General features: G+C 50.7%; 1 protein-coding gene across 2 annotated transcripts in view; it reads left to right on the top strand.

Annotated features, from left to right (window-relative positions):
• Window positions 1-25,290, top strand: part of NUDCD3 (NudC domain containing 3) — an 89,372-nt gene extending 64,082 nt beyond the window's left edge. The window contains exons 4-6 of one of the 2 annotated variants that reach the window (XM_072965275.1): window positions 8,386-8,529; window positions 19,702-19,890; window positions 25,171-25,290. In XM_072965275.1, coding sequence (XP_072821376.1) covers window positions 8,386-8,529; window positions 19,702-19,890; window positions 25,171-25,197 — 360 coding nt within the window. In that variant the 3' untranslated portion in view covers window positions 25,198-25,290. Of the gene's footprint in view, window positions 1-8,385; window positions 8,530-19,701; window positions 19,891-23,552 lie in introns of both variants that reach the window. The other variant, XM_031679819.2, reaches the window with a different exon arrangement.
• The last annotated feature ends 810 nt before the right edge of the window (window positions 25,291-26,100 follow it).

Here is a 26,100-nt window from a genome sequence, read left to right as displayed (position 1 = left end):
AATTAATTTCCTTCTCAGTATTCTCTTTCCTCTTGGAGACTGTGGGTGGTCTGTACTGACTGGTGAGGTCCTGCTGACTGGTGGGCTCACGGCCCTCCTGCCATCCCTAGCCTCACCATGGGAACCTTCCAGAACAGCACCGAGGCCCCTGGGCACATCTTGTACGGTGATGCTTTGCCCTAGAGCTTGATTCAGCTTCCGGAATTTGTGCTAAAAGCTCTGTAACATGCTGTTCCCTTCTTAGAAGGTGTTCAGAAAAAATGTAGGAAGACTCTTTATTACAGGAAACTTCCATAGCAGGAAAGGCTAATAGAGTGCATTTATCTGTTTAAAAGTTTTTCTGTTTGAATGCATAGGACATTTACCTGTTCAAAAGTATAAAAATGTGCAATGAAAAGTCTTTCCTTCTGTCCTTCTGTCCCATTCCAGCCCCCACCCTGCCCTCAGTCATCATGTGACTCACTTCTGGGATATTCTGGCAGATATTTTCTGTACATGTACAATCAAATATGAATGGATACTATCACGTCCCCACCTTTGGTGCAGATGATATGTTCCCATTCCCACTGTTGGCCCCGCCAGGGCGACTCTGCTCTCTTGTGTTTGCTGCCATGCTCCCAGTGCCTCAGGAGTGCCTGCCAACCAGCGGTGACTGCCCAGTGAAGTCTCGGTAGACCTAGGATTTCCCATTCCATTTGGCTCAGGCTGTCAGGACCCTGAGAGCCAAGTGCCTTGAACCATTCCCCCGCCGACCCCCTCAAAGTCTCCAGTCTCTGCTTGTATTCCCTTCAAGCAGCAAACTGATTACTCAACTGGTCCCCTGCTAATTGGCATTTTGGTTGTTTCCAATCTTTTTTGTTGTTGTTGTCATTATAAACAATAAAGCAATGACTGCCCTTTAATAAATTTCATTTTATATATATGCATTCCATAGAGAACAGATTCCATGAAGTGCAGAGATAGACGGTATTAAAATGTGTTTCTAAAAAATCCCAAAACCAAATAAAAATGTGTTTCTGATTTCAATAGGCATTGTTAAATTGCCCTCCATAGGGGTTGTACTAATTTAGTTTTCCCCCCAATGATGTACAATATTCCTTGGTTTTCACAAATTTGCTGATAGTAGTATGTCATCAAACCCTTGGGTTTTATAATTTATAAGTTACGTAAGTGAAAAACGTCATCTGGCTATAGTATGAATCTTTCTCTTGTGAGTGAGGTTGGGCATCTTTTTACATGTGCCTTTCCTTGGAACTGGTTATGTCTTTTGCTTGTGTTCTGTTAGGTTGTTCTTTTTCTTCCTGATTTCTAGGAGCTCTTCATATATTAGAAAAATCAGCCCTTTATCAGTGATGTGTCCCAGATCTGTTGTTCTATTTTGTTATTGATCCTTTGAGTTGGTTTGTGGTATTTTTCCTTGCAGAACTTACTAATTTTTATGTAATGAAATTAATGTCTTTTTTTTTCTCATGGCTTCTGCCATACAATCAGGATTACAAGGGCGTGGGTTGCATTTTGATGGAGCTTCTTCGAGGGTCAGTTAATTTGAACCTTTACTACCTTATAATCCACATTAATCTTCTTATCACATTAGAGGAGTTTTGTCTGAATTCTACTAATGGTTTCCAGTTTAATTGTTACAGAAATGAAATGATTTGTTCCCTTCATGTAAGGCCCTTCTCTGTGGTGATTTGGGCCCTCTCTCATTTGCTAATAGCCAGCAGCCATACGCAGTAGGAATTTTATCACTTGCAATTCATCCTTCCATTGTATTTGATTACATAAACGCACTCCAAAATGCAGCTGTTCAGAAGATACAGGTAGAACTCGAAATTGAACAAAATTAGCTAAAACTGAAGCTGAAAATGGACACTAGTGTTAAATTTTTTAAAATTGTAATTTTAAGAAAATGATTTAGATTGTACTCATCATCTGCTGTAAATCGTCCTATGTGGATGAGGGTGGTTTTGGGTATTGGTGGGAACGGCTGTGGGTTTTAAGCCATTTCCCATATTGAATATAACTTTAATTATGCTTGGTAAAAATGGATGTGTTCTTTGGATATACCCACACACAGTGCATTTGTGCATCTTTATCTTTTTTACTGTCTAGTAAGAGAAACATTCCTTAGCTTGCTGGGTATTGTTCTTGGGCTCAGGGGGCTGCTGTAGTAGGGTCCTCATCAGCATCTCAGGGTGGTGGCCTCTGGCCTGTGACGGGACGTTTCCCTGAATGCGAGGTCTTTTCTGAGGTGGTCTCAACCTCTCTTCCTACATTTCAGCCACCTCACTGGTTCTTTGCTGGCATCTCAGAACTTGTCGTGGGGATGAGGCTGGAGAAGAGGGGGCATCTCTGCACTCCTCACCGTGCACCCCCTCGCACCCCAGTCTTTCTGTGTACCCCTGTATGTGGACGTCTGCTTTCAGTTCTCTTGGGTATGTACCTAGGGGGGAATTGCTGGGTCATATGGTAGCTGCATAATTAACTTCTTGAAAAACTGCCAAACTGTGTCCCAAAGTGCTTGCACCATTTTACATTTTACACATCTGCCAAAAATGTGGGCAGGTTCATATTCCTCCACATCCTCGACACTTGTTATTGTCCTGATTTTATTTTGTGCTTGTTGCCGTCCTGATGACTGTGAGGTGGCATCGCAGTGTGGTTTTGATTTGCATTTCCCTGATGACTAATAATGTTGAGTGTCGTTTCATGTGCTTATTGGCCATTTGTATGTCTTCTATGGAAGTTCTTTGCCCGCTTTTAAATTGGATTTTTGTTACTGTTTAACTGTAAGAGTTCTTTTTAATTCTAGATACTGTGCTCTTGTCAGATAACTTGCAAATATTTTGTCCTGTTCTGTGAGTTGTCTTTTCACCTTATAAGGTAGTGACCTTTGAAGCAAAAAGTCTTTAACTTTGATAGCCTTATTTATCTGTTTTTTGGTTGCTTGTGCTTTAGTCATATCTGAGAAACCATTGCCTGATTCAGGATCATGAATATCTGTACTTCTTTAAAAAGAATTTTATAGTTTTAGTTCTTCCATGCAGGTTTTTTATCCATGTTGAGTTAATTTTTGTATAAGATGTGAAGGAGTGGCTGAGCTTTATTCTTTTTGCATGTGGATACCCAGTTGTCAGTCTCATCTGTTGAGAAGATTGTTCTTTCCCCTCATTGAACTGCCTTGGCACCTTTGTCTACAATGAACTGACTGGAAATGTATGGGTTAATTACTGAATGTTTAATTTTATTCCATTGATCTATATGTCTGACATTATTGTATCTTTATTTTTTGTTCTTCTTTATTGTTCCTTTATTCTTCTGTTACTGCTTTCTTTTGTGGTAAATAGATTTTCCTTAGTTTAGTATTTTAATTCCCTTGTCTTGTTTTAAAAAATAACTTTTTTTGGAATTATTTTCTTAGTGTTTCCCCTGGGGACTGTTGTCTATTTCAGATTAATACCATTTTAATGTCAGTGTGCACTAAAATTTGGCTTCTATATAATAGCTCCTTTTCTCTGCTCCACTATGATGTAGTTTATATAGTTGTCTTTTGAGTTAAATATGAGGGAAGAGGAGTTAACAAACAAAAGATACACTGATGCTGTCTTTTCTAGTTACCTTTACCAGCACTCTGTATTTTTATATATGGATTTAAGTTAGCATCTAATATCCATTCATTTCAGCCTGAAGAACTTCCTTTAGTGTTTCTTACAAGACTTGTGCAAGAAAAGATAGGCTTGTGAGGGATGGCTTCTCTCAGGTTTTGTTTATCTGAGAATGTCTTAATTTCTCCTTCATTTGTGAAGGATGACGTTGCTGGATGTAGAATTCTTGGTTGGCTTTTTGCCCCCTTTTGTTTAGCCCTTTGAATACTTCATCCTGTTGCCTTCTAGCCTTCATGGTTTCTGATGACAGATTGGTTGTTACTCTCATTGAGGGCCCCTTGTATATGATGGGTTGCTTTTCTTTTCTTGCTTTCAAGATTCTCTCTGTCTTTGGCTTTTCTGACAGTTGGATTTTGATGCACCTAGGTCGTGAGCTCTTTGAGTTTATTTTACTTGATGTTCATTGAGCTGCTTGAATGTGTACATTAATTTTTTGGTCAAATTTGACAAGTTTTCAGCCATTATTGTTGTAAACATTCTTTCTGCCCTTTTCTCTTTCTGTGTCTCCCACTATGCATGTCGTGATGTGCTTCGTGGTGTCCCTCAGGTCTCTGAGGCCCTGTTCATTTTTTCATTGTTTCCTACTGAGTAATCTCAGTCGACCTGTCTTCAAAGTTCCTGATTCCTTCTTCTAACTGGTGAAATTTTCTTTTGAGATGCTCTAGTAGATTTTTCACTTCATCCTCCCCCCGCCTCCCCACAATTACTTTTGAATTCCAGAATTTGTATTTGGTTCTTTTTTAAAATATCATTTCTGTATTAATATTCTCTGCTTATGAGACATTCTCATACTTTAGTTCTTTACACATGGTTTTCTTTAGCTCTTTGAGCATATTTGCAGTAGGTGGTAGATACACTTTTTACTAAGTCCGTATCTGGGCTTCCTCAGGGACAGATTTTATTGATTGCTTTTTTCCCCTTGTGTATTAGATATCTTATTTCTTTGTGACTTTTGTGATTTTTTGTTGAAAGCAGCAATTTAAATAACAATGCAGCAACTCTGGAGCTCAGATTTTTCCATTTCTCTATTACTGTTGTTGATTGTTGATGTAGTTCTTTCTTAATGACTTTTCTGAACTAACTCTCTAAAGTCTATATTCTTTATTGTATGTGGCTAGTGAAGTCTACAGTGAGCTTAGTGGTCAGCTGATTAGACAGAGATTTCCTTAAACACTTGGAACCAGTACATCTCTCTTTACCGAGGGGCTCCATGTACCTTTTCGGGCGTGCCTTTAACACTTTGCCTAGCAGTTGAAACTTCTGCTTTAGCCTTCACTCCTGCTTATGCAGTCTCAAAGCCAGCCAGCAGGGAGTGAGGTTTTTCCTGAGCATGCACGCAGCCCCGCACATTCATGTATCCTTCTAGATTCCCAGGAGTATTTCCAAGTGTTTCAAAGCCTCCGTGAACATTATATTTTTAACCACCTTAGTCAACTGCAAAGTTAAAACACTTGCTTGTAATTGTTTTCAATAAACCTCCCTAGAGAAAGGCTTTTCTGAGTCTGGTCAGGAAAAGACAACCTTGCAAGTGGGATGTTTCAGGGAACCATCACACAGATCTAATAATGACAGTTCTTTGGGAATGAAGCTTCGAGAGAGCTCTAGCTCCGTTCTACTCCCTCTGATGGCTGCCAGGCTACACTGGGAGTGTGGGCTACCAAGGGGCTGGAGAATGAGACTAGGTCTAAGGCAAGTTAAAATGTCACAAAGCTCACCGTTCTTACTAAGATGAAGTTATTTTTATTGCATAAATGCTCAAATGCTCGCTTGGTTCCTGCGAACCTTCGGTTAGTTTCCAAAGTTCAGAAAAAGATATTGACAATTTTTGCCAGTGTTCCTGTTGCTTTTTTTGGAAGGGAGCTATTTTGGAGGTCCTTACTCCACCATTTTCACTATATCTTTTTGAATCAGGAGTTTCTTACGTACTTTTTTGTTTTTCTAGAGTTTCTTGCTAATTTTTTTTCTTGTCAAAAATAGTACACTTTTATCATAACCTCAGAATTTAACCCAGACTCTCACAAATACTGTGTATTGCCTGTCGTTCACTGTGCTTCTAGATTAAGTTTACTGTGATTTACATGTTGTTGGGTCTTCTTTTTTGTCCTCTGGTTTTAGTGAGATTTAATTGACATGTAATATTGTAGTGGTTTCACATGTACAACATAATAATTTGGGATGTGTACATGTAGCGAAATGATTACTACAATAGACTTAGTTAACATTAATCACGTCACATAGTTACAGTTTTTTTTCTTATGATGAGAAGAAACTTTGAAGTTCCACTCTCTTAGCAACTTTCTAATGCACAGTTCGGTATTGTTCACTGTAGTCACCGTGCTGTACATTAGATCCCCAGAGCTTACTCATCTTGTAGGTGGAAGTTTGTACCTTTTGAGCCCTCTCACCCAGGGTCTTCCTCTGTTTTAGTTTTCATCCTCATTTCGTTGTAGTGTAGCCTCAGGTAACTTTCTCAAAATGATATATTGTAAATACAGTGTTCTTGAATGTCTTAAAATGTAGTCATTTTAACCTTTATCTCATTTTGTGGTTTGATTGACTTTAAAAACTCCTCTTCCCTAAGAAGATTGAAGGCATTGTTCTCTTGTTTTCTTACATCCACTGTTACTTATTCTGGGAATCTCTTCCATGGTTCTTTGTAAGTAAACTTTTTTCTCCTATTTGAAACTTCCAGGACCTTATTTTAACTGAGGGGTCGACTGGTTGGCTTTGCCTTATAGCATGTGGGGTCGAGTGTCCACGTCACTCTCCTGCGACTGCTGGTCAGGTTTTCTGGAATAGAGCCCCCTGTTGCTCTGAGGCACACAGTGGGCTCCTCTCCATTCTGATGGGGCTTCCACTGGCACAGCTGTCCCATGGACTGACTCAGCTGCTCCGTGCCCACCTTCCATGCCTGCTGACTGCCAGCCCTCTGCGGCCATGCTTGTCCCTGCTCTGTGCCGTCTGTCCCCACACCTCGCTCCTTCATCTTCGCAGAGTTGTTGAAAGCATATCCAGGCCTCTCACTTCTTCCCTTGTGTTGATTGGGATTTTTCTCTCTGTGCTTTCTTCCTGTCATCTCTGTGGGTTGTGGAGGTCAGGGGATGACCGCCTGTTCCCAGGTTGACCTCCTGGAAGCGTCTCCTGTCTGGTTTTCCCCTTGGTGCTTTGGCTCATCCCCTTTGTGCAAGAGGCAAGCACTGTGAGAAGCTTGCCCAGATTTGGAAATTATCCTGTTATGTAAAGCTGGCTGGGAGGATTTTATTTGTTAAAGTGAGCTTGCTCCTGGGAGGCCAGGACTGATGGAGCCTCAGCTTGCTCTGTCAGGTGTTCACCACACACCTGGCTTCATGGTCAGGGAGACCCAGTTTGGCCAGCGATTATCTAGATCCTTTTAGCAGCTTGCTGGGCTGTTGTTGGAAAGGAGTAAAGTGAGTTGTGTCTATGCCTTAGCAGAAACAGCTGAGTAAACGGTAAATTCTCCCAGAAGTTGGGTGGAAATGGAGTGCGGCACATGGGCCGCCCCCCCCCCCAGGAGCCTGCATGTGGATGTGGTGTGTGCAGGCATCTCTCTCCTTCCCCTCTCTTATTTATGGTTATTTAAAATACAGGTAGGTTATAGTATCAGATTCCATTGACAAATGTAAACTCCAGTTTGAAAATTTTGTGACTTCGAGGGCTTCTTTTTAAGTGCTTTATCAACATTAAATAAGGACTTACCAGGTGACATGGGAGGACCATCTCCAAACTGTTTTGACCTCTTGGCGGACCCCACACACCTGTAAAGTTCTCTCTAGCGGAGGTTCAGGTAATACATCTGTTGTGCAAATACTATTACAAGAAGACTTTTACATTATACAGCACGCAGTATTTAGAATTTGAAAAGAAGTGAAAAAAAAATAAACTGGAGTTCTGTTTTCTTTCCTCTGCCAATTACTGATCTGATGAACTTCTTGGAGTACACGTGCTTTGGGTCCTGCTGACTGCGATACATACGTGAAGTAAAACCCCCCAGTTCAGCAGCTCCCAGTGTAGTTGTGGAGACAGCATGTGAGAGCAGGGAAGGGGCATTTCCACCGTATGAGGAGATAGACGCCCAGGAGAAGTGTCACAGAGGACAGAATAGCACGCTGAGGCTTGTGGAGGCTGGGTTTCTCAGAGAACTAAGACAAAACCTAAAACCAGAGACCTGGCCTCCCCCTCCTGGGTGAAGGCTGAGCTGTGACCGCAGTCGGTGCAGCGGCTCCTGGAGGGAAGCAGCGTGGGCGTGTGGCTGTTCGGGCCTCCTGGGTGTGTCATCCAGCTTGGGACTACAGCCGATGCCCAACGGCAAGATGGGAGTCTGGGGTGGAGCGCAACCCCCACTGCTGCACTGGCCCTGCTTGCCTTCCGCCAGGGAGCTGGTCCCCTAAGCGGAGTAGAGATTTCGGTGGAAATCGAGCAGTTTCCACAAAGCACCCCACATTACTGTTCCGCATAGCGAAACATCTTCTGGTGCTTTTACTTGAAGGAGATGATAATGGGTGGGCTGCCTCAAGAATGAATCACTTGGCATGATTTTCTTAGTTAAGAAGGCCTGGTGACCCTCAGGACGGTTTTGCATCTAGTTCTCCTGCAGTGTGTGGTCAGGTACCTTGGAAACCACTGTTGCCATCCCTGTTCTGGAACGTGCATAGGTCACCACCTTCCCAGCATGAAATGATTCTCTTCTGCCCTGTTCCAGGTCTCGGTGGTCCTCAGCAGCAGCTCCATCCGGGTGGCCGTGCTGGAGGAAAATGGGGAGCGTGTCCTCGTGGAAGGAAAGTTTACCCACAAGATCAACACCGAGAGCTCCCTCTGGAGCCTCGAGCCTGGGAAATGTGTTTTGGTGAGTGGAGGCCGGGATGGAGCAAGAGTGTTGATTCCTGACATCGGATGAGTTTCCTTGGTGTTTTCTGCACAGCTCAGAGGGCGCCTTTGTGGGTCTCGGCAGACTCCCCTACAGCCTTGGCCCCTCCAGGTCCCGCTGTTGACTCCTTGAGGTGGGGCCAATGTCAGTAAGAAACTTAGGCGGGCACTCAAGTGCAGTGTTTCTTTCCACTTCCTGTCCTCGTGCCCGTGCATAGACCATACATGGTGACGACAGAAGAGGCCCTGGGGAATGTCACCCCAGAGTGTGCCTGTGCTCACAGCGGATGTGCCCCCTCAGTCCCTGAGGCTTCCAGTCTCCAGTGACTCAGTTACATCTAAGCAGAACCAAGTAAGTTAAAAATCAAAAGATAGTTCGCTTTTATGAATGCCAGTCTGGAGGATGCGGAGTTGATACATTCAAACAGACAAGGTGAAAGACTTATACACAGAGAACTATAAAATACTGATTAAGGAAATTAGAGATGACTTAAAGAAGTGGAAAGATATCCCATACTCTTTGATTGAAAGAATTAATATTGTTAAAATGGCCATGCTACCCATACTGGACAGCTGTGTATAAATCAATGAAGCTAGAACACTCCCTCACACCACACACAAAGATAAACTCAAAATGGCTTAAAGACCCATATAAGACAAGACACTGTAAACCTCCTAGAAGAAAACATAGGCAGAACATTTTCTGATGTAAATCTTAGCAGTGTTCTCCTAGGGCAGTCTACCCAGGCAATAGAAATAAAAGCAAAAATAAACAAATGGGACCTAATTGAATTTATAAGCTTTTGCACAGTAAAGGAAACTATAAAAAAACAAAAAGACAGCCTACAGAAGGGGAGACAAAATTTGCAAATGATGCAGCTAACAAAAGCTTAATTTCCAGAATATATAAACAGCACATACAACTTAATAACAACAACAACAACAAAAACCCAATCCAAAAATGGGCAGAAGACCTAAACAAGCAGTTCTCCAGTGAAGACATTTAAATGGCCAGTAGGCACGTGAAAAGATGTTCAATATCGCTAATTATCAGAGAAATGCAAATCAGAACTACAAAGAGGTGTCACCTTATACCAGTCAGAACGGCCATCATTAAAAAGTCCACAAGTGATAAATGCTGGAAAGGATGTGGAGAAAAGGGAACCCTCCTACACTGCTGGTGGGAATGTAGTTTGGTACAGCCATTCTGGAAAACAGTATGGAGATTCCTAAAAAAACTAAAAATAGACTTAACATTAAGCCGGCAATTCCACTCCTGGGCATATATCCAGAGGGAACTTTAATTTGAAAAGATATATGCACCCCCCCACCCCCCCGCCAATGTTCATAGCAGCACTATTTGCAACAGCCAAGACATGGAAGCAACCTAAATGTCCGTCAACAGATGACTGGATAAAGAAGCTATGGTATACTTATACAATGGAATACCACTCAGCCATAAAAAAGAATAAAATAATGCCATTTGCAGCAACATGGATGGACCTGGAGATCATCATTCTAAGTGGAGTAAGCCAGAAAGAGAAAGAAAAACACCACATGATACCACTCATATGTAAAATCTAAAAAAAGAAGACACTAATGAACTCATCTACAAAACAGAAACAGACTCACATAATAAACTTACAGTTATGGGGTGGGGGGAAGGGATAAATTGGGAGTTTGAGATTTGCAAATATTAACTACTGTATATAAGATAAGTAGACAAGAAGTTTCTTCTGTATAGCACAGGGAACTATATTCAGTATCTTGTAGTAACCCATAATGAAAAGGAATATGAAAACAAATATATGTATGTGTATGTATAGCTGAAACATGCTGTACACCAGACATTGACACATTGTAAACTGACTGTACTGCAATTTAAAAAAATAATAATTAAAAGGAAGGATAGGCTTATTTGACAGAGTGCGTCTCAACTGGCTGAGCTAGCCAGGAGTGCAGAATCCAAATGAATAGCTTCCAGTTGTCAGTCACTGTCGGTGGCGCCGTCGTCTTCTCTCTGCCAGAGCCTTGCACCTCATCAATGGCAGCACCCAGGGAGGGTTCATACCACAAAGGGAGACTCAGTGTATTTGGGTTCACTATTTTCCTCTTCCCTTCTGCTGGCGTGCTTAACCAAGGCGTGGTGAAAAGAGTAAAGAGGAAAAGAAAAATACTAAGTCTTTGGACAATAAAACCTCAGAATTTTACATAGGCATGTCTTTCGTATGTGCAAAGTGTACAAGAAAGAAAGGAGGAAGGGAGGGAGGAGGCAGGGAGGGACGGAACGTTGTTTCCAGTTTCATTTTCATCAGGATCTGCTTGTCTCTGGGAATAGGCACTAATGGGCCGGCCTGCCTGGTGTGAGTGACAAGGCCTGTGGGGCTGTGTTCTGGCCTCCCTCAGCTTGCAGACACGGCCTGATGGAGCGGAGAGGGTTCCGTCAGTGCTGGCGTAGCTGGAGGTCTTGGCATGCCTGGACCCCCAGGCATACAAGGCCCCTCTTTGTGACAGGAACACCAGGTGACAGAGCTTGGGCCAAATCTGCCTGGTTCTTGTTTAAACCTTGCCATGCCGCGCTTCCCTTGCTCTTCCAAGGTTTCTCCTTCTCTATGCAAGCTCGTGACAGTCATGATGACACCCCCCTATCATCTTGGGGTCCAGCCCGTCTCATCACCCGCCCCGTGCCTCCCCACTCTGCTATGCTGTTTCCCAAACTATGGCCATGTGTTTGTATCACCAGTTCCTCGCGTTTCCAAGATGCCTGTCACGGTCATGGTCTCCCTTGACCTTCCTGTGGTTATGCGAGGTAGAAAGCCAGGGTCTCACTATCCCCCAGCCTCCCAGGGTTACACAGGCGGCCAGCGAGAGCCAGCGGCTGGCAACCCACCCTCTCCGGGTGCAGCCGTGATGGCTCAGGCCGTCACGTGGAGCGTGGACCACGATCCCAGGTGCCTGTTGTCCATGGATGCTGGGCCTCACTCCCGCTGCGTGGGGTTGACTGACTCTCGGTGCGGTGCCCCACAGAGCTCATCCGGGCAGGCCGCTCATCCTGCTGCCTCTCTGGGACCCTTGTGTTTTTGTCAGCCCTGTAAACCGGAGTCCCTGCCGGGGGCGGAAGAGCTGGCCTCGCCGCTGGACTCCGAGGGCTCGCAGCCACTGTGCTCAGGTCTGTCGGGGTTGTAACCAGGGTGCTGAGGATTCCTTTGACTTCACATTCTTCTGTAGCAATGCGGCTATTGCCAGCTAACTCACTTCTTAGTGATTCTTGTTGTTGGAAGTGACGCTGCCCTCTTCATGGATGTTCCAGAGCCATTACGTTTTTGTGTGCGTTTTGTACGTTTCTGTCTGACTGCGGACATGGCTCACAGCCAGACCATTAACTCCTTGTAATTACGGCCTCCATCTTATTGAGTACTCTTTGGGCCTGGCTCTGTGAGGTGCCTGGTAGGGCTGTTTCATCTCTGCAAGCTTGTTTCACAATCAGGATGCTGACACTCAGAGAGGGGTGGGGCCAGACCCCAAATCCAGAGGCTTCTGGGTCCCTCCCTCTAAATTTCAGCTGCAAGGCCCCCTGGAGAGGGCAGGGAGGAGGAGAGCTGGCAGCGAACACGGTGTAGTTTGTGAGGGGCAGCCCCAGGTGAGCATCGCCTTCTCTGCCCACCTTGCTCGGGTGGCCTGGGCGGGTGGCCTGAGCCTGAGAGGCTGGCTGGCTGGCCTTGTGCCAGGCAGGCCCTGTGGTCACTGCAGGTCCTCCTCTGGTCCAGGCCTGTCTTGTGCCCTGGCTGCCTTTTAGTTTTCTAGTTTGCTCTTGACAAACACCTGCTGCTCGAGGAGTTAGAAAGAAGCAGAAGCAGCTGTAGGCCGAGGTGCACCTGTCACTGCCTGTGAATGTGGCTTCTGGATATTCTACCTCCACTAACACTGCAGGGTCCGCAGAGAAACCTCTCTCAGAATTGCAGGTGCTACGAAGGTTCTTTCCTGCGGTTCCTTAGAGTAGCTTTCATCATCCATGGATGGCATCACGTTTCTAATGCAACTTCATGACTTGTAGGAAAAAAAGAGGATTTACTTGGAGTATTATATCCTCTTCCGGGCTTTCCCAACAGCCCAGCCCCCTGCACACCTGGCGTGCAGCTTCTGATAAGATGTGGGGCGTCTCCCTGTTTCCACCTTCCTCCTGACCCTGGGCCTCTGGTACAGGGAATGCCACGTGTTATGTGGAGACATTGCTGCTGATGGAGTTGGTGTGTTCTCAGTGTGATTATTTATTTGTTGGTGAGGTTGAGGGCCACGTGTCTGAGATGATGCTGTGGCTCATGAGCATGTTGCTTTGATGTGTGAAGACCCTGATGCAGGTGCTGCCAAGAGCAGGTGCTGCCCCCTTGAGCCTCTGCAGGTGGGGAGCGTGGTTGCTAAGTGCTGGGCCTGCTTTGTGCCTCAGCCCCTGCTCACTGGCTGTCTTAGCCTCTCTGCACCCCCATTCCTTGTTCTTAAAATGAAGCTGAGACTATTAGTTGATTGATCCCCAGATGTTTGTTGGTCGCTTTATCGCTGAGTGCCAGGCCCTGTGCTGGGCACTGGGGCAATTAAGGAAAGTAGTCAAGGGGCCATCTCTCAAGGGCTGTGTGGGCCAAAAAGGGCCCCCAGATGTCCTCGCCAGACCCCGGAACCTGAAGACAGGACCTTGTTTGGAGAAAGGGTCTTCGTGGATTAGTTAAGGTAGGATCCTGCAATGAAGAAGTCATCTTGGATCACCCAGGTGGACCACAAATCCAGTGACAGGTGTGCTTGTAAGAGAGAAAGAGACAGAAAAGAAGACACAGACACAGGGGGAGTTAAGTGAAGACGGGGCAAAGATCGGGGGGGAGACACAGCCACAGCTGGTCTCCTCCAAGCTCCTGAGGGAGCGCTGTCCTGCAGCACCTTGATGTCTGACCTCTGGTCTCCAGACTGAGAGAATAGCTGTCTTGATTGAAGCCTTGTTTGTAGCACTGTGTTATGATTTCCCCAGGACACTAGCACAGGCCTCAGGTGGCAGGATCTCTGTAGGGGCCACTTGGGACAAGAGAGGTGACCCGAGGGGTTCCCGTCTCCTCGCCAGAGTCCTTGGTCCTGACCTCCTAAGCAGGCCGATGCAGACGTGTCACTTGATTCCCAGCCACCCTTCCCTCCTTGCCTGGGCTGTGGATCCACATCAGACACACCCGGGCAGGCTTTCAGAGCAGGCAGGGGTGGCAGCTAAAACCGGATGACAGTTCTTGCCTCCCTCCCTCCCTCCCTCCCACACTTGAGAATGTTAAACGGGGCTTCTTGATTCTCAGGCAAGCTCCTTTCTTGGTTACAGAGACGTGAAATCAGGGCCTCCCCCCATGTCTCTTTTGTCTCAGAACCCACATCGGCTCACTATCCTGGTCTCTCCCTCCACGTGGGCGGCTGCCCAGGACTCTCCGTGGTCTCAGTGCTCGCAGCCCTGCCTGAGGCGAAGCCAGTCCATGCGCTGACACGGTCCACAGTCAGGTCACTTAAAGTCGGTGCAGTGGCCGCCGAGTATTCGCACACCGTTATCTGTTTGCCTTAAAGCTCATGTTAGCGTGTGTGTCTGGTGCTTGAACTTCTGAGTGTTTGTACAAACTGTACCCCCCATGTTTAGGTTATTTATTTAGGTTATTTCCTTAAGTTACTGTCCTCAAAAGTGGGAGGACAGACTGATGTGACCCTTGGCCATTCCCAGGGGCTCTCCCCAGAAGGACACTGTATTTCTGTGGTGTCACCAGATCCCCAAGTACCCTAGCACTGGGCTTGTTTTAACTTACCCTTGCTGACTTACCTGCAGTCCTACCGTTGTTCCTTTCCGTTTGCTAGTGAAGATGTGTTTTTCCCCCCGAAGTGGTTCACCATCTTTGTTTGCTTGCTGCTGGCCACTGGCCCCCTCCCTGGTCCTGGGGTGGGCCATGGTTCAGCTTTCTTACCATCCTTTACAAATACAGGTTACATTATGTTACAATTTTGGCAAGAGCCCAAAGCCTGGAGATTAGTCCATGGAATAAAATGCAAGCCCTTGGCCTTCAGTGCTCATGTCTCCTGGGACCCTTCCTTTGTGTTTCTCAAGGTGGTCAGATTTTTGGCATTATCGCCAATCTCTGGGACACAGCCGGAAAGAGCTGAGGCTGGGTATTGAGAAGGAAAGAGCTGAGGCTGGGTATTGAGAAGGAAAGAGCTGAGGCTGGGTGTTGAGAAGGAAAGAGCTGAGGCTGGGTGTTGAGAAGTAAGTGGCCTGAGGCAGTGTGCTCGGCAGTGTTCTAGAGAAGTTGCCTGGTGAACAGAAAGGATGTGCCAAGCAGATCCTAAAGACCGTGCTCCCAGTGGACAGAGCGTGCCTTCCCTCCGTCCTGCGGAGGAGCAGAGTGGAGATGCATCTTGGCACTAGGCGGTCATCTCCTTCTTGCAGCGCGTGGGCTTTGTCCTGCCTCCCCTTGATACCCGTACCATGGCTGGGTTCTCTCTGGCCCTAAGTGCTCTAATGTCTAAGCTTAAGAAAGTAGTTGACAACATCAAAAACCAGCAGATTGCCCATAACAGTGCTGCCTCTGGCAAGCCCTGAGCAGTCAAGGGTCTGACTGGGGCCCAGAGCTGAGCAGGCCCCCTGCTGTCTTTCCCTGTCCTCTGTCCTTGTTGCAAGGTACCCGCTCAGAAGCACCATCCCACAACTCTCACGTACATCTCCTTGGCCCAAGCTGGATCCCACGGGCAGCTGTGAGGAGCTGTGTTCCTCACCGGGCACACTGCCTCCCTGAATAGAAACAAGGTTCTGTGGCGAGGAGGGGGGTGGGGATGGGTGCTGGTGGTGAGTCATCAGCGCAGATTGGGGTGCTGAGGTAAGCTGATTCACGTGGAGTTCCAAGTTTCTCTGAGGACAATTTGGGAAAACTGTTCAACCAGCAAGCACCTCTGGGGGTTCCCCCGAGAAACGGATCTGGGACCGGGGTGATAAAAGGAACTTGGAGAAAGAATGAAGATGTGTTATCAGGTCACAGCAACTACTCCTGACCAGCCAAGCTGGGACACTCATAATTAGGGACAGGATGAGTGAGAGCCATTGAGAAGCTAGGCATCCAGGAGCCAGTGCTGACGACCGAGGGTAGGTGGCTCCATCATGGAGGAGAAGGCCCCTGCCGGCCAGTGCTGCACCTGCTGGGGCCGAAAGGGTAGTTTCCCGCTACTGTTGGCGAGATGGCGTCAGGGAGGAACCCCTGGTGATGCGGCCACATGACATGTGTGTCTGCGGGTGGGACGTCCCAGGATGGGTGCAGCACCCCCTGTGCAGTGTTCTGCCGGGGCACTTCCCTGACTTGAATCAGAGGAAACAACAGACAAACTCCAAATAAAGAATGGTCTTTAACAACAAAAAACAAAGGCTGTGGAAAGTTCCAGATGAAAAGGGACAAGACCACTAAGATGCAGTCAGGACCCTCGACTGGATCCTCTGCCAGAGGGAAGGTGAGCTGAATTATTATATTAAAGAACTTTCATATGCTCAGGAAGGAGGCACTCATTGAAGTATTGGAGGTAAAGGACGTATTGGAGGTAAAGGGCCAAGATGATTCCGAAAAAGCATGCCGCTTGCCACACATTACACGTAACCTTACACACACACAGTGAGAGTGTGTGTGTATACAAACACAGTAAAGAGACGGAGTAGCACGTTAACAGTGGATGAGTCTGGGAAAAGGGGGTGTGGGAATTCTTCGTACCTGAGTAATTCTAGCAACTTGTAAGTCTGAAATGAGATGGCAGATAAAGCCATGAAAAGATGCTCCCCGTCATCAGTCATCAAGGAAGTACCAGTTAAAGCCACGGCGACACACACTTCACACTTACTAGACTGGCTGCTGGGAAGAGTCGATGGTAGCAGGTGCTGGCAACTCTGGGGCCCCCGGAACCCCCTGCGGTGCAGCTAGTTTGGAAAACGGTTTGATGGTTTTTATAAAGTTAATCGTGCACTTACCCTGAGACTCAGTCATCCCACTGCTGAGTATCTACGAAGGGGAAGGGAGACCGTGTGTTCACACCAAGCCTGGAAGTAACTGTCAAACCCTGGGAACGCCCCCACATCCACCCCTAGGCACCTGGACGGGTCGGCCCATTGTGCCAGGGGTGACCCCGGTACAGCGCAGTGTGGCTGACCATCAGACCCCCTGTGCTAAGAGAAGAGCCGACCAACAGACATAACCAACGAGACGGGCAAAGCAAGTGTCAGGGGCCAGGGGGCCTGCCTGCGAAGGGAGCCCGGGGCTCTGCGGTGTGGCTTGGTTGCAGTGGCGACCACATGGCTGCATTTGTCAAAACTCATAGACGGTACCCTCAAAAGAGTAAATTTTGCTGTGTGCAAACTTACGCCTCCACAAACCTGATTTAAAAAAAATAATAACAAAATGTAAAAAAATCAAAACCAAATGTTAAGCCATCAAATCACTGTATCAAAGATGTTATTTTTAGACCTCAGTCCTTGAGCTCCGTTCCAAGAACATTTCACCCATGTCCTCTGGGCACTGCGTTCCATGTTGTTCAGCCTGGAAAACGAAGTTCAGACCCGCTAGCAGAGGAATGGACCGTGAGGACTCCGTGCTGAGTGACGGAAGCCAGGCCCAGGACACACAGCGTGTGATTCCTTTTTTGTGGAGTATCTCAAACAGGCAAATACCTGATTTATTGCCAGGGCCAGGGGAGGGCAAGCATTAGGACACAGCGGGGAGTGACTGCTCACGGCCCTGGTTCTCCTTTTGTGGTGATGAGAATGTTCTGGAACTAGATAGGGGTGGTGGTGGCACAGCATTGTTAATGTGATGTATTGAATTGTTTACCTTAAAATGGTCAATTTTATATTCATATGAATTTCACGTCAAATTTTTTTAAGGAGGTGCTACGCTCATCCTGATTTTTGTTGGGCTTGCAAAGTTCCCCTGTGGACTTGGACCGTGGACACAAGAGGCCTTCCAGGCTCCTTGTTTTCAGGGTCAGTCCCGTTGTGCCCCTGATCTGTGTCGGGCCCGGACATATACATGGAACTCGCCAGGACTCCCTGTGTGTGGTGTGTGGTTTGTGGCTCGTGTGAAAAGGACCAGCAGCAGAGCCCCTGGGCGGTGTGTGGGGTAGCCGCCTTCCAGTCCTGCCAAAAGCACCGTCGGTGAGCTGTTGGCCCAAACATGGCTGTGCTCTGCCTGTGGGTGAGGCGCTGACTTCTGGGTAGAGGTAACAGTGTGTGTTTTACAGGGCTTGTAGGAACTAATAACACACATTAGAGATGCCTTAGCAGTGATAACAGCTAAGGGAGATACAAGTGAAATAAACCGAAAAGGCCTGTTCTTCCCAGAGACTTACAGTTCTGTAAGAACAGTCACCTCTCTGTGTCCTCTGGGGGTTGGTTCCAGGACCCCTGCGGATGCCAGCATCCTCAGATGCTCAGGGTCCTTATATAAGGTGATGTGGTATTTGCATATAATCTACACGCATCCTCCCCTATACTTCACATCATATCTCGATTAAATACACTGCCTAATACAATGTAAATGCTTTGTAAACAGTTGCTGATGTGCGGCAAATTCAAAGCTTGCTTTTTTGAAACTTCCTGGAATTTTTTTTCCCCAAATATTTTTGGTACGAAGTTGGTTGAGTCAGTGGATGCAGAACCTGTGGATACAGTGGGCTGAGTGTACCTCAAAAATCTCTCCTGGAATAGTAAAAACAATGTATTTTCCCCTTGGAAGATTTTCATTGCATCAGCACAAAGATCTGCAGCTTCGTAAAGACGGGGCTGAGTTCATAGCATTGGGGTCTCTAAGGGCCAGGTCAGGTCCTCGCATGCAAACAGCCCAGCAAGAATCCAGCTGGACAGAGCATCTGGAAATGGAAAATTAACCCTGAATATAAACAGTGGCGTTGGCAGGGTAGAAGTCGTCATCTGATCAGATGGGCAGGGGGTGCCCAGAACCTGCCGTCTCTCCCCTGGGCTCTTCACGCTCACGGCCCCTGAGACAGTCAGAAGTGGGAGAGACCTACTTTTGTCATGTGCTGAGACGCTGATGTTCATGCCATGCGTACAGTTTTCTGGAGAGTGTTTCCACTGTGTGACCTGCCCTTATCAGTGCCCACACCCTTGTCGGTCCTGGGACTGGGCTCTGCGGGGACTCTTGAAGGGCTCGGGCTGCAGGACTGGAGCTGGTAGCCCTGTTCCCTGCAGCCTGTGAGAACTGGGGCTGACTTCTCATGACCCCTGAGCACACGGTGTCTTCACAGATGTCACCTGTGTGGGGGCCAGCTCCGGGTCCACTTTGTCCTGATTGCCTACCGACCAGTAACCCTCTCCTCGTGGTGCTTGTCGGAGTAAGAGCTGCTCTTCCTGCTGGCTCATCATCTCTGCGTTACCTCTCTGCCCCTCTGGGCGTGACTTGGGGGTTTCAGCCCATCTGAGAGTGGACAGCATGAGGGAGGGTAGGCAACCCACCTGTCAACTCCTGGCCATTCGGTTAAGAATTTCCCAGTGAACCTAGCCATGGGGAAGGTGTGGCCTAGGTCCTCCTTGTGTGGCCCCTGGGACAGGTGTACTTGGCATCGACTTCAGGCAAAGCCCTGCTGTTCTATGGTCCCCGTCTGTTAGTCCCTGTGTCCCCCAAACTCCCCCCTTCCTGTCAGTGAGGCTGGGTGGTTGTCCTTCCCCTAATGGGGAGGTGAGTCACATGTGGTGGTGGCAGGACTGGAGGAGCCCCATCTTGCCTCCATCCTGGCCAGGAAAGAGCATGGGACAAGGCGCCTGGGCGTCTGGTTTGAGGGGGAGTCATCAGTTGCTTGTTTGGGCACAAGCTTCTCATGGCAGCTCAGGGAGGCTGTGATGGGGGACCAGGATACAGGCGGCTGCGGTGGCTCTGAGCTCTTGGCCAGAGTGGGCTGAGGCTCTGGTGGCTGAGTGGGTGTGGAGTGCTGATGCATATGGGGGTCACTGTCCACTGAGAGGACCTGGGGGAACAAGGACCATGGGCACCACCCGATCAGAGTCCTGGAGAGTCAGATCCGCAGCACCCAGTGTCCCGACACCCCCTCTGGGTCCCCAGTGCCACCTCCTCAACGCTGACCTTGTCTCTGCCCTGCGTCTTAGGTGAGCCTGAATAAGGTGGGCGAGTACTGGTGGAGCGCCGTCCTGGAGGGCGAGGAGCACATCGACATCGACAAGATCAACAAGGAGCGCTCCATGGCCACGGTGGACGAGGAGGAGCACGCCGTGCTGGACCGGCTCACCTTCGACTACCGCCAGAAGCTGCAGGGCAAGCCGCAGAGCCACGAGCTGGTACGGCTGCCCCCCCCCCCCCCCCCCGCCGCCCGGGGCGGGGCGGGGCTGGCGCTGGGCGTGGGCGGGGCGTGCTGCTGCTGGGGGTGTGGGGGCGGGTGGCTGCCCCCCGGGTCCCGGCGCAGGCAGCTCTGCCCTCCTCACTAGTCACCGTCTGGGACGGGGCGCTGGTTCCGCACCTTTACAGAGAGCCTGGGTGGCAGGGCTGAGACGTACCTGTCCCCACGCACTTTTCTAGCTCCCATGCTGGGACCATCCAGACAGATCCCTCCCCGAAGTCCCCCAAGACCCACAGCAGAGGCGGGCCAGCCAGGCCCAGCCCTCCTTCCGGGCTGGTACAGGTTTGACCACAGAGAGCCAACGGGAAGAAAGTCCTTCCAAGTCACTTTTGAACATCAGGGGCCCGGGAAGTGTGAGTGGCCGGCAGCCATCGGGGCGGGAGGAAGTGAGGGAGTGAGGGGGCTGCTCGTGCCGAGCGGCGCGGAGCCAGCAGCAGCAGAGAGAAGGGTTCATTAGATGTATGCGGTCTTCCTCCTGTTCTAGTAATCCCGAGTGTGGCTATTTGGAGAAGAGGGTTGCTTTTCTCAGGTTATTTTTAGCTCCCAGTGTCCCATAGGAACAGCATCTGGAGTTTGAACCACGTGTGGTGGGCACAGTTTAAGCACGTGCTTGCGAGGCGGCGGTGAGGGTGCTGTGTGTGGATGGCTGGACGCCGCGGCCCATCTCCTAGGTTTTGCAGCTCGTGTGTCAAACACCAGACCCTCCTTTCCCCATCCTGAAGCCCATTCAGATTGTCAGGTGTCTGTTTCTCTCCCGGGGGCCTCCCTTTGTGGTTCCTGTGAGTGTTCTGGGCCGTGACAGCCGAGCGCCCCTGCCCACTGCCTGCGGGCCTGCTGGTCCGTCCTTCCCGTCTTTGTTTCACTCAGCCCTCACACAGACGGCCGGCCTCGCTCCTGGGAGGGTTGAGGAGCCACGGAGAGGAGCACTTCGTGAGCACTGATGGGACATAGGTCGGGTCGGGTTGGCTGGGTCATGGCCTACATGCAATGCCCCTGAGAAGAGGGTTGGGGTTTAGAGGTCACAGCACGTGTTCAAGGTGGGGTGGGATTGGAGCCCTGAGTTGGTTCCAGGCTTCTCTGTCATCCCTCCCTGAGTCCCTGAATCTTCTCTCCATCTGGTTCCCTCACCCACCTGGTCTTCAGGCTGGGACTGCGCTTGGCCATTGGGTCACAGGCATCTTACTGGTCTTGTCTGTGAAAAGTGGCCTCTGGCTGTAATCTCCGAGCTTGGAAGTTGCAGGACTTGGAGTACAGTTCACCTTCGTGCACATTTAGGCAGCAGTTTTAATTCAGTTACGTGCATTTGCCTGTGGCCACTGGATGAAAGCAGTCTGAACACTGGCCCAATGGGAGGGGGCCTTGGGCAGCCTTTGAAGCTGTGGGTGTCCCTGCCCGGAAGTGGGCAGGCACTTAGCTGGGAGACCCGAATGGGAAGCAGGAAGCCCCTGTTGACCAACCCAGGGATGGGGCCAGCCGATCAATGAGGATCTGAAGAAGAACCTTGAAGATGCTGCAGTCTAATGGGAAGACTTCCGAGATTTGAGTCAAAAGAGATTCCTGAACAACATGCTGTGTGCCAGGCAGCGTGCTGACCGTGGGGTGTGTGAGTGCCTGGCTGACTGCGGTGCCCTGCAGAGACCTTCAGTGGACACAAAGGAGCCCATGGCTGGCAGTGCAGGTGGCAGGACTCAGGGCTGACCCCTCGCCCGGCTGAGCTGCATCTGAACAGCCAGGGCCTCCAGCTCTCCACCCCGCGCTGGAGGTAGTAAAGGACTGACAGCTCAGGGCCGTGGTGATAGAGGTGTGAACTTGTCCGAGGGCCTGGCCCAGCACCAGTACTGCTGTGTAGGGCTCATTTGAGCTTAGAGATTCGGGAAGGAGCTTCTGCAGATGGGGCCTGAGCTCCTAGGGTTCCATGTGAACGTTGCCCAGCACACAGTGCTTTCAGGGAAGCACAGCATGGGGAGCAGGCTGGGGAGAGAAGAGCCTGGAAGCGTAGAGGAGCTGGCGGAGCTGGGTGGCCTGGAAGCGAGGGAGCTGGACTTCACAGTGTTGAAGGCCTTACAGCTGCAGGCAGTTTAATCGATGGCCTCTGGTCCCTGGAGGAAAGCAGTCCCCGGGAGAAGAAAGAAATTGGGCTGGAGAGTCAGCAGGACCAGCTGCTGGCTTCAGATGAGGGCTGCGGGAAGGAGGGGCAGCTTAAGAAAGTAGGTGGTGGCGACGCGGGACCTGGGGCAGGACCAGTGGGAGCAGCAGCCTGAGGGCCCTCTGAGGGTTGGAGTGTGAAGGCCTGTCAGACCACACGTGGCGAGGCCAGTGCACAGGGCCATCACACGGGTCAGGGCGCAGAGGATATGTCCCAGTGCCGAGCTCACCTGAGAGAGGGTGCTCCGATGAGGGGCGCAGAGTGAGTAAGAGACTGAGAAGGAGGGGCTTCAAGGGGGGTGGTGGGCGGGGGCTGGTCCAGCAGGACTGCCAAGTAGCTAGTGGCTGAGGCGACGAACAGGTCACCCTGTGACTGCTGGCTCTGTGAGTTGGGTAGGCGGGTGGGGCCTGGGCCTCTGCTCCATTCTTCATGGGGGCGGCCTGTGGGCTGCAGGGCCTGCTCGTCCGAGTGCTCTGTCCAAGGTCCCTGGTGTGCACCGTCTGAGTTAGGAGTAATATCAGTTAATTCGTAACATGTACTGCGTGTCTTTGGCGTGTTTGTTGCTGCACCACTTAGGTTTAGCAACAGGGAAAGGAGGGCCCCTGTCCGGAAGAGAGTCCTGCAGCCTCATCAGATACCAGGAACTTCCCCTCAGCTCAGTCTGTCGGCCTAGGCACCAGAGATGGCCAGGGCTTTCTGGCCCTGTGGCGGTCAGTCTCTTTTTGATTCTCCTGGTCAGAAGGAAGAGATGGTTCCCAGCCCAGTGCGTTCTCCGGGAGGGCATGGAGAGCAGGCGTGGGGACCCAGGGAGGAAGGAGGGCCTGCAGTACGGGGAGGTGCCTCCTGCATGGGTGCAGCCCCCTACAGTCCCCTGGCCTAGGCCGCGGTGCTCGGCCTGCTGCTGGCCCTGAAGGCCGGACGGTCCAGGCTGGCCGCATGCTGGGATAACTGATCCAGCTGCTTCGACCCTTGTCTCCCAGGGGCTGTGGGGGCCAGTGACAGGTGGGTCCACTGCCGGACTTCCTGAGGGCTCTCCCTCTGCCTTACGGCCTGGGTCATCCCCAGATGTGTGAGGGTGCAGACCTTGATGCCACCAGCCTTCTCCTTGGAGATGGGGAACAGAGACCCCTTTTCTCCTCTCTGCACTTAATTCTGCCCCATGGGGTGGTGACGCCCCCCCCGTGCCTCAGTCAACTTTCTGGGCTGTAGCCCTCAGGCCATTTGGAGTATGGACAGAGATTCTTGGTGAAAACGGACAGTGGCTGAACAGGAAGACGTCCAGTGCTTCGCCGGTGACACGATTTGGGTGGAATCGGCCTGTGGGGAGCACAGTCTTGCGGAGGGTCTGCCGTCACCCCGGGCAGGTCTTCCTCCGGAGGAAGCAGAACAGAGCCCTGCTCTGGGGTGTGTGAGCCTGGTGACCACAGTTAACCTCTTTGTCTATTTTCTGTTTGTAGAAAGTCCATGAGATGCTGAAGAAGGGGTGGGATGCTGAAGGCTCTCCCTTCCGAGGCCAGCGATTCGACCCGGCCATGTTCAACATCTCCCCAGGGGCTGTGCAGTTTTAATGACCGAAGGAGAGGAAGCCCTCGCGGCGGGGGAGGCGGGGTCTCGGCCTTGCTGCCCGCGGCTCCCTCCTGCCGGGGGCTCGCGGTCTGGTTCACCCTTGTCATCCTTTCTTTCAAGCGTGAACCCGGCCTCCACCCTGGCCCTGTGTCTCCAGACTGCTCCAGAGCAGGGCGAGGCTGTGCGGCTGGTGCCAGGCAGGAGTTGGAGAGCAGGGGGTGTCCCAGCAGACGCAGCCCCGGCCCCTGCGGGCGCCCCCGCGCCGCGCTCTGCTTGCTGCTGTTCGTGCTCTCTGCTTGCTGTTCCCGCGCTCGGGGCTGGGCGTGGGCGCGGCGCGGCTGTCCCAGTGCGGGCGGGTGTGCAGACTGCGAGCCGTGCTCCCGGCCAGTTTGGGGGACGCCTCAGCCTGGCCCCTCTGTTGGGTGCGCTCACGTGTAGCCTTGCCTGTGTGCTTGTACATGTCCACTGCCTGTCTCGTCCTCGTCGGGGAGCCACAGAAACAGGGGTCCTGGTCGCCGGTTCTGGATATTGGAAGAAGGTCTCCAGTGGCCTCGGGTGCAGGCGGATCCGCCTGTCCCCTGGCTGGTCTGCCCCGACCTGACTAGCACTTTAGTCACGGGGATCCGGTTCTTGTCAAAATGAGCCAGGCCGGGCACCCTCAGGAGAGCATGGTGTGTCAGCTGTGCGCTGCAGCCCCTGGTCCCTCCTTGACCGAGGCCAGACTGCTGCATGGAGCTCACAGCTCTGCTCCCACTGCTCTCCTAGGACCATGGGGCTGCCCTTTTGGACGGTAACCTTGCAGGTCTCTGTGCCCTGGAACCTGCCCTTGTGAGCTCTGCCTGCTGGGCTAGGGGAGGAGGCGCCCTGTCTGCGGGGCAGTCCTTCTAGAGACTTCCACCTTCAACTGTGTAGGTGGGAGCCGGCTTATGCAGGCTGGAGGAGCAGGTTTCTGGCTCAGCCCTATGGACATGTGCCTGGGCCCCTGGGAAGCATTTGCTTGCTCTGATGGCATCATGGGAGGTGTGGACACTAGGTGGCTGGTGAGAGTGCCACCGAGGGTGCGCAGAGCCCTAACGTTTGCAGTCGTCAGTCAGGCTGGTCATGGAGCTGCTGACCCTCTTCAGGGTCCTGTCCCACATAATGAAAGGTCTCACGGGCACGCGTCTGTGTGAGAACCATTATCCGCACGTCTCCGTCTCACCCCGCCCCGCCACCCCTGCAGGGGTCTGCTGCCGTGACTAGGGCGGGTGTAGTGCCTGCACCTCAGCTGTTTGGGGGGACTTTGGGAGCCATGGACTCTGTGGTCAGTTGACTTCCTTTTGCCTGATTTTATTTTCAGTGTTGCGTTTCTCCCCACCCCACCTGCTGTGACAGCAGCCCAGCGGCTCGCTGGCGTCGGGGCAGGGGCGCTGGCCGCCTGGCGCCCTTGCCGTCCTGTGGGCGTCCCCTGCCCCTCGCTGCCGGCCTGGGCCCTGCGCCCTGCGCACTCTGCCTGTTTTCTCTCTTCAGACACGACAGCAGCAGATTGGCCACTGAACTCCATCCGCTGAGGTCCAAGGAAAGCGGGGTGCCTGTCTGTGAAATCGCCCTGTCTCCGGTGTTGGTTTGCAATAAATCTGTATTTAAGCACTTCTGGGTCTGTGTGGCGATATTTCCCGTCGAGACAGTTCTGTGTGTGTGGTCATTACCCGAATTCTAGCCGTCAGGCCCCCGGCCCATGTGCACAGCAAACGCTGTAACGGTGAATCCCTGAATGTCGCCCAGAGGTGTTTCTCCTCCAGCCTGCGTACTGGTGAGACTTCACGCAGCTTTCAGAAATCAAATAAGCTTCTGGTCAGGAAAGAAAGTTGTGCTGTAGCGCTTACATCCGCTTCCAGGCCGGATTCAGAAGGCTTCGTCCAGAGGGTCCACGCTGCCCCATTTACCTGCACTGGCCCCAGAACGTGGGGCTCACGAGTCTACCTGCGCCTCCTCTGGGTGCAGCAGGTGGCTGACGCGTCCCCTTCCTCGTCTACAGCCACCCCACCCCCTCCCCATTCCAGGGGCCATGTTCAGTGGGCAGGACATGGTAGCTGTTTCTTGAATGAATGAAGAATGTGCTGGAGGGTGGAATTACCAGGCAAACTCCCAGGGCAGAAGTCACCTGCCAGGAGGGAGAGGCACCAGCTTTCAACTGTCTGCCTCCGAAGCGTGCGGAAGGCAGGACAGTCAGGAGTGTTCTGTGTGCAAGTCTGTCCAGGAGGTGGCAGCTGCTTTCCAAAGACCTGCCCACCTAGAACACAGCCCGGGGAACAGACCTGGACCCACCTCCAGTCTGCTCCCCAGGCACCAGCTGGCAGCAGGCTCAGCCCGAGGTGGGCTACTTGCTTCCCTGAACAGAGAGAGTGGCATTGTGAGCAGAGGGCAGGAGCCCGAGCACAGCTCCTGCCCCAGGCAATG

The sequence above is a fragment of the Vicugna pacos genome, chromosome 7 (assembly GCF_048564905.1).
Source record: "Vicugna pacos chromosome 7, VicPac4, whole genome shotgun sequence".
NCBI classification, from domain to species: Eukaryota; Metazoa; Chordata; class Mammalia; order Artiodactyla; family Camelidae; genus Vicugna; species Vicugna pacos.
Note: the sequence above shows the minus strand (reverse complement) of the source record. Positions and strands in the feature narration are given on the sequence as shown.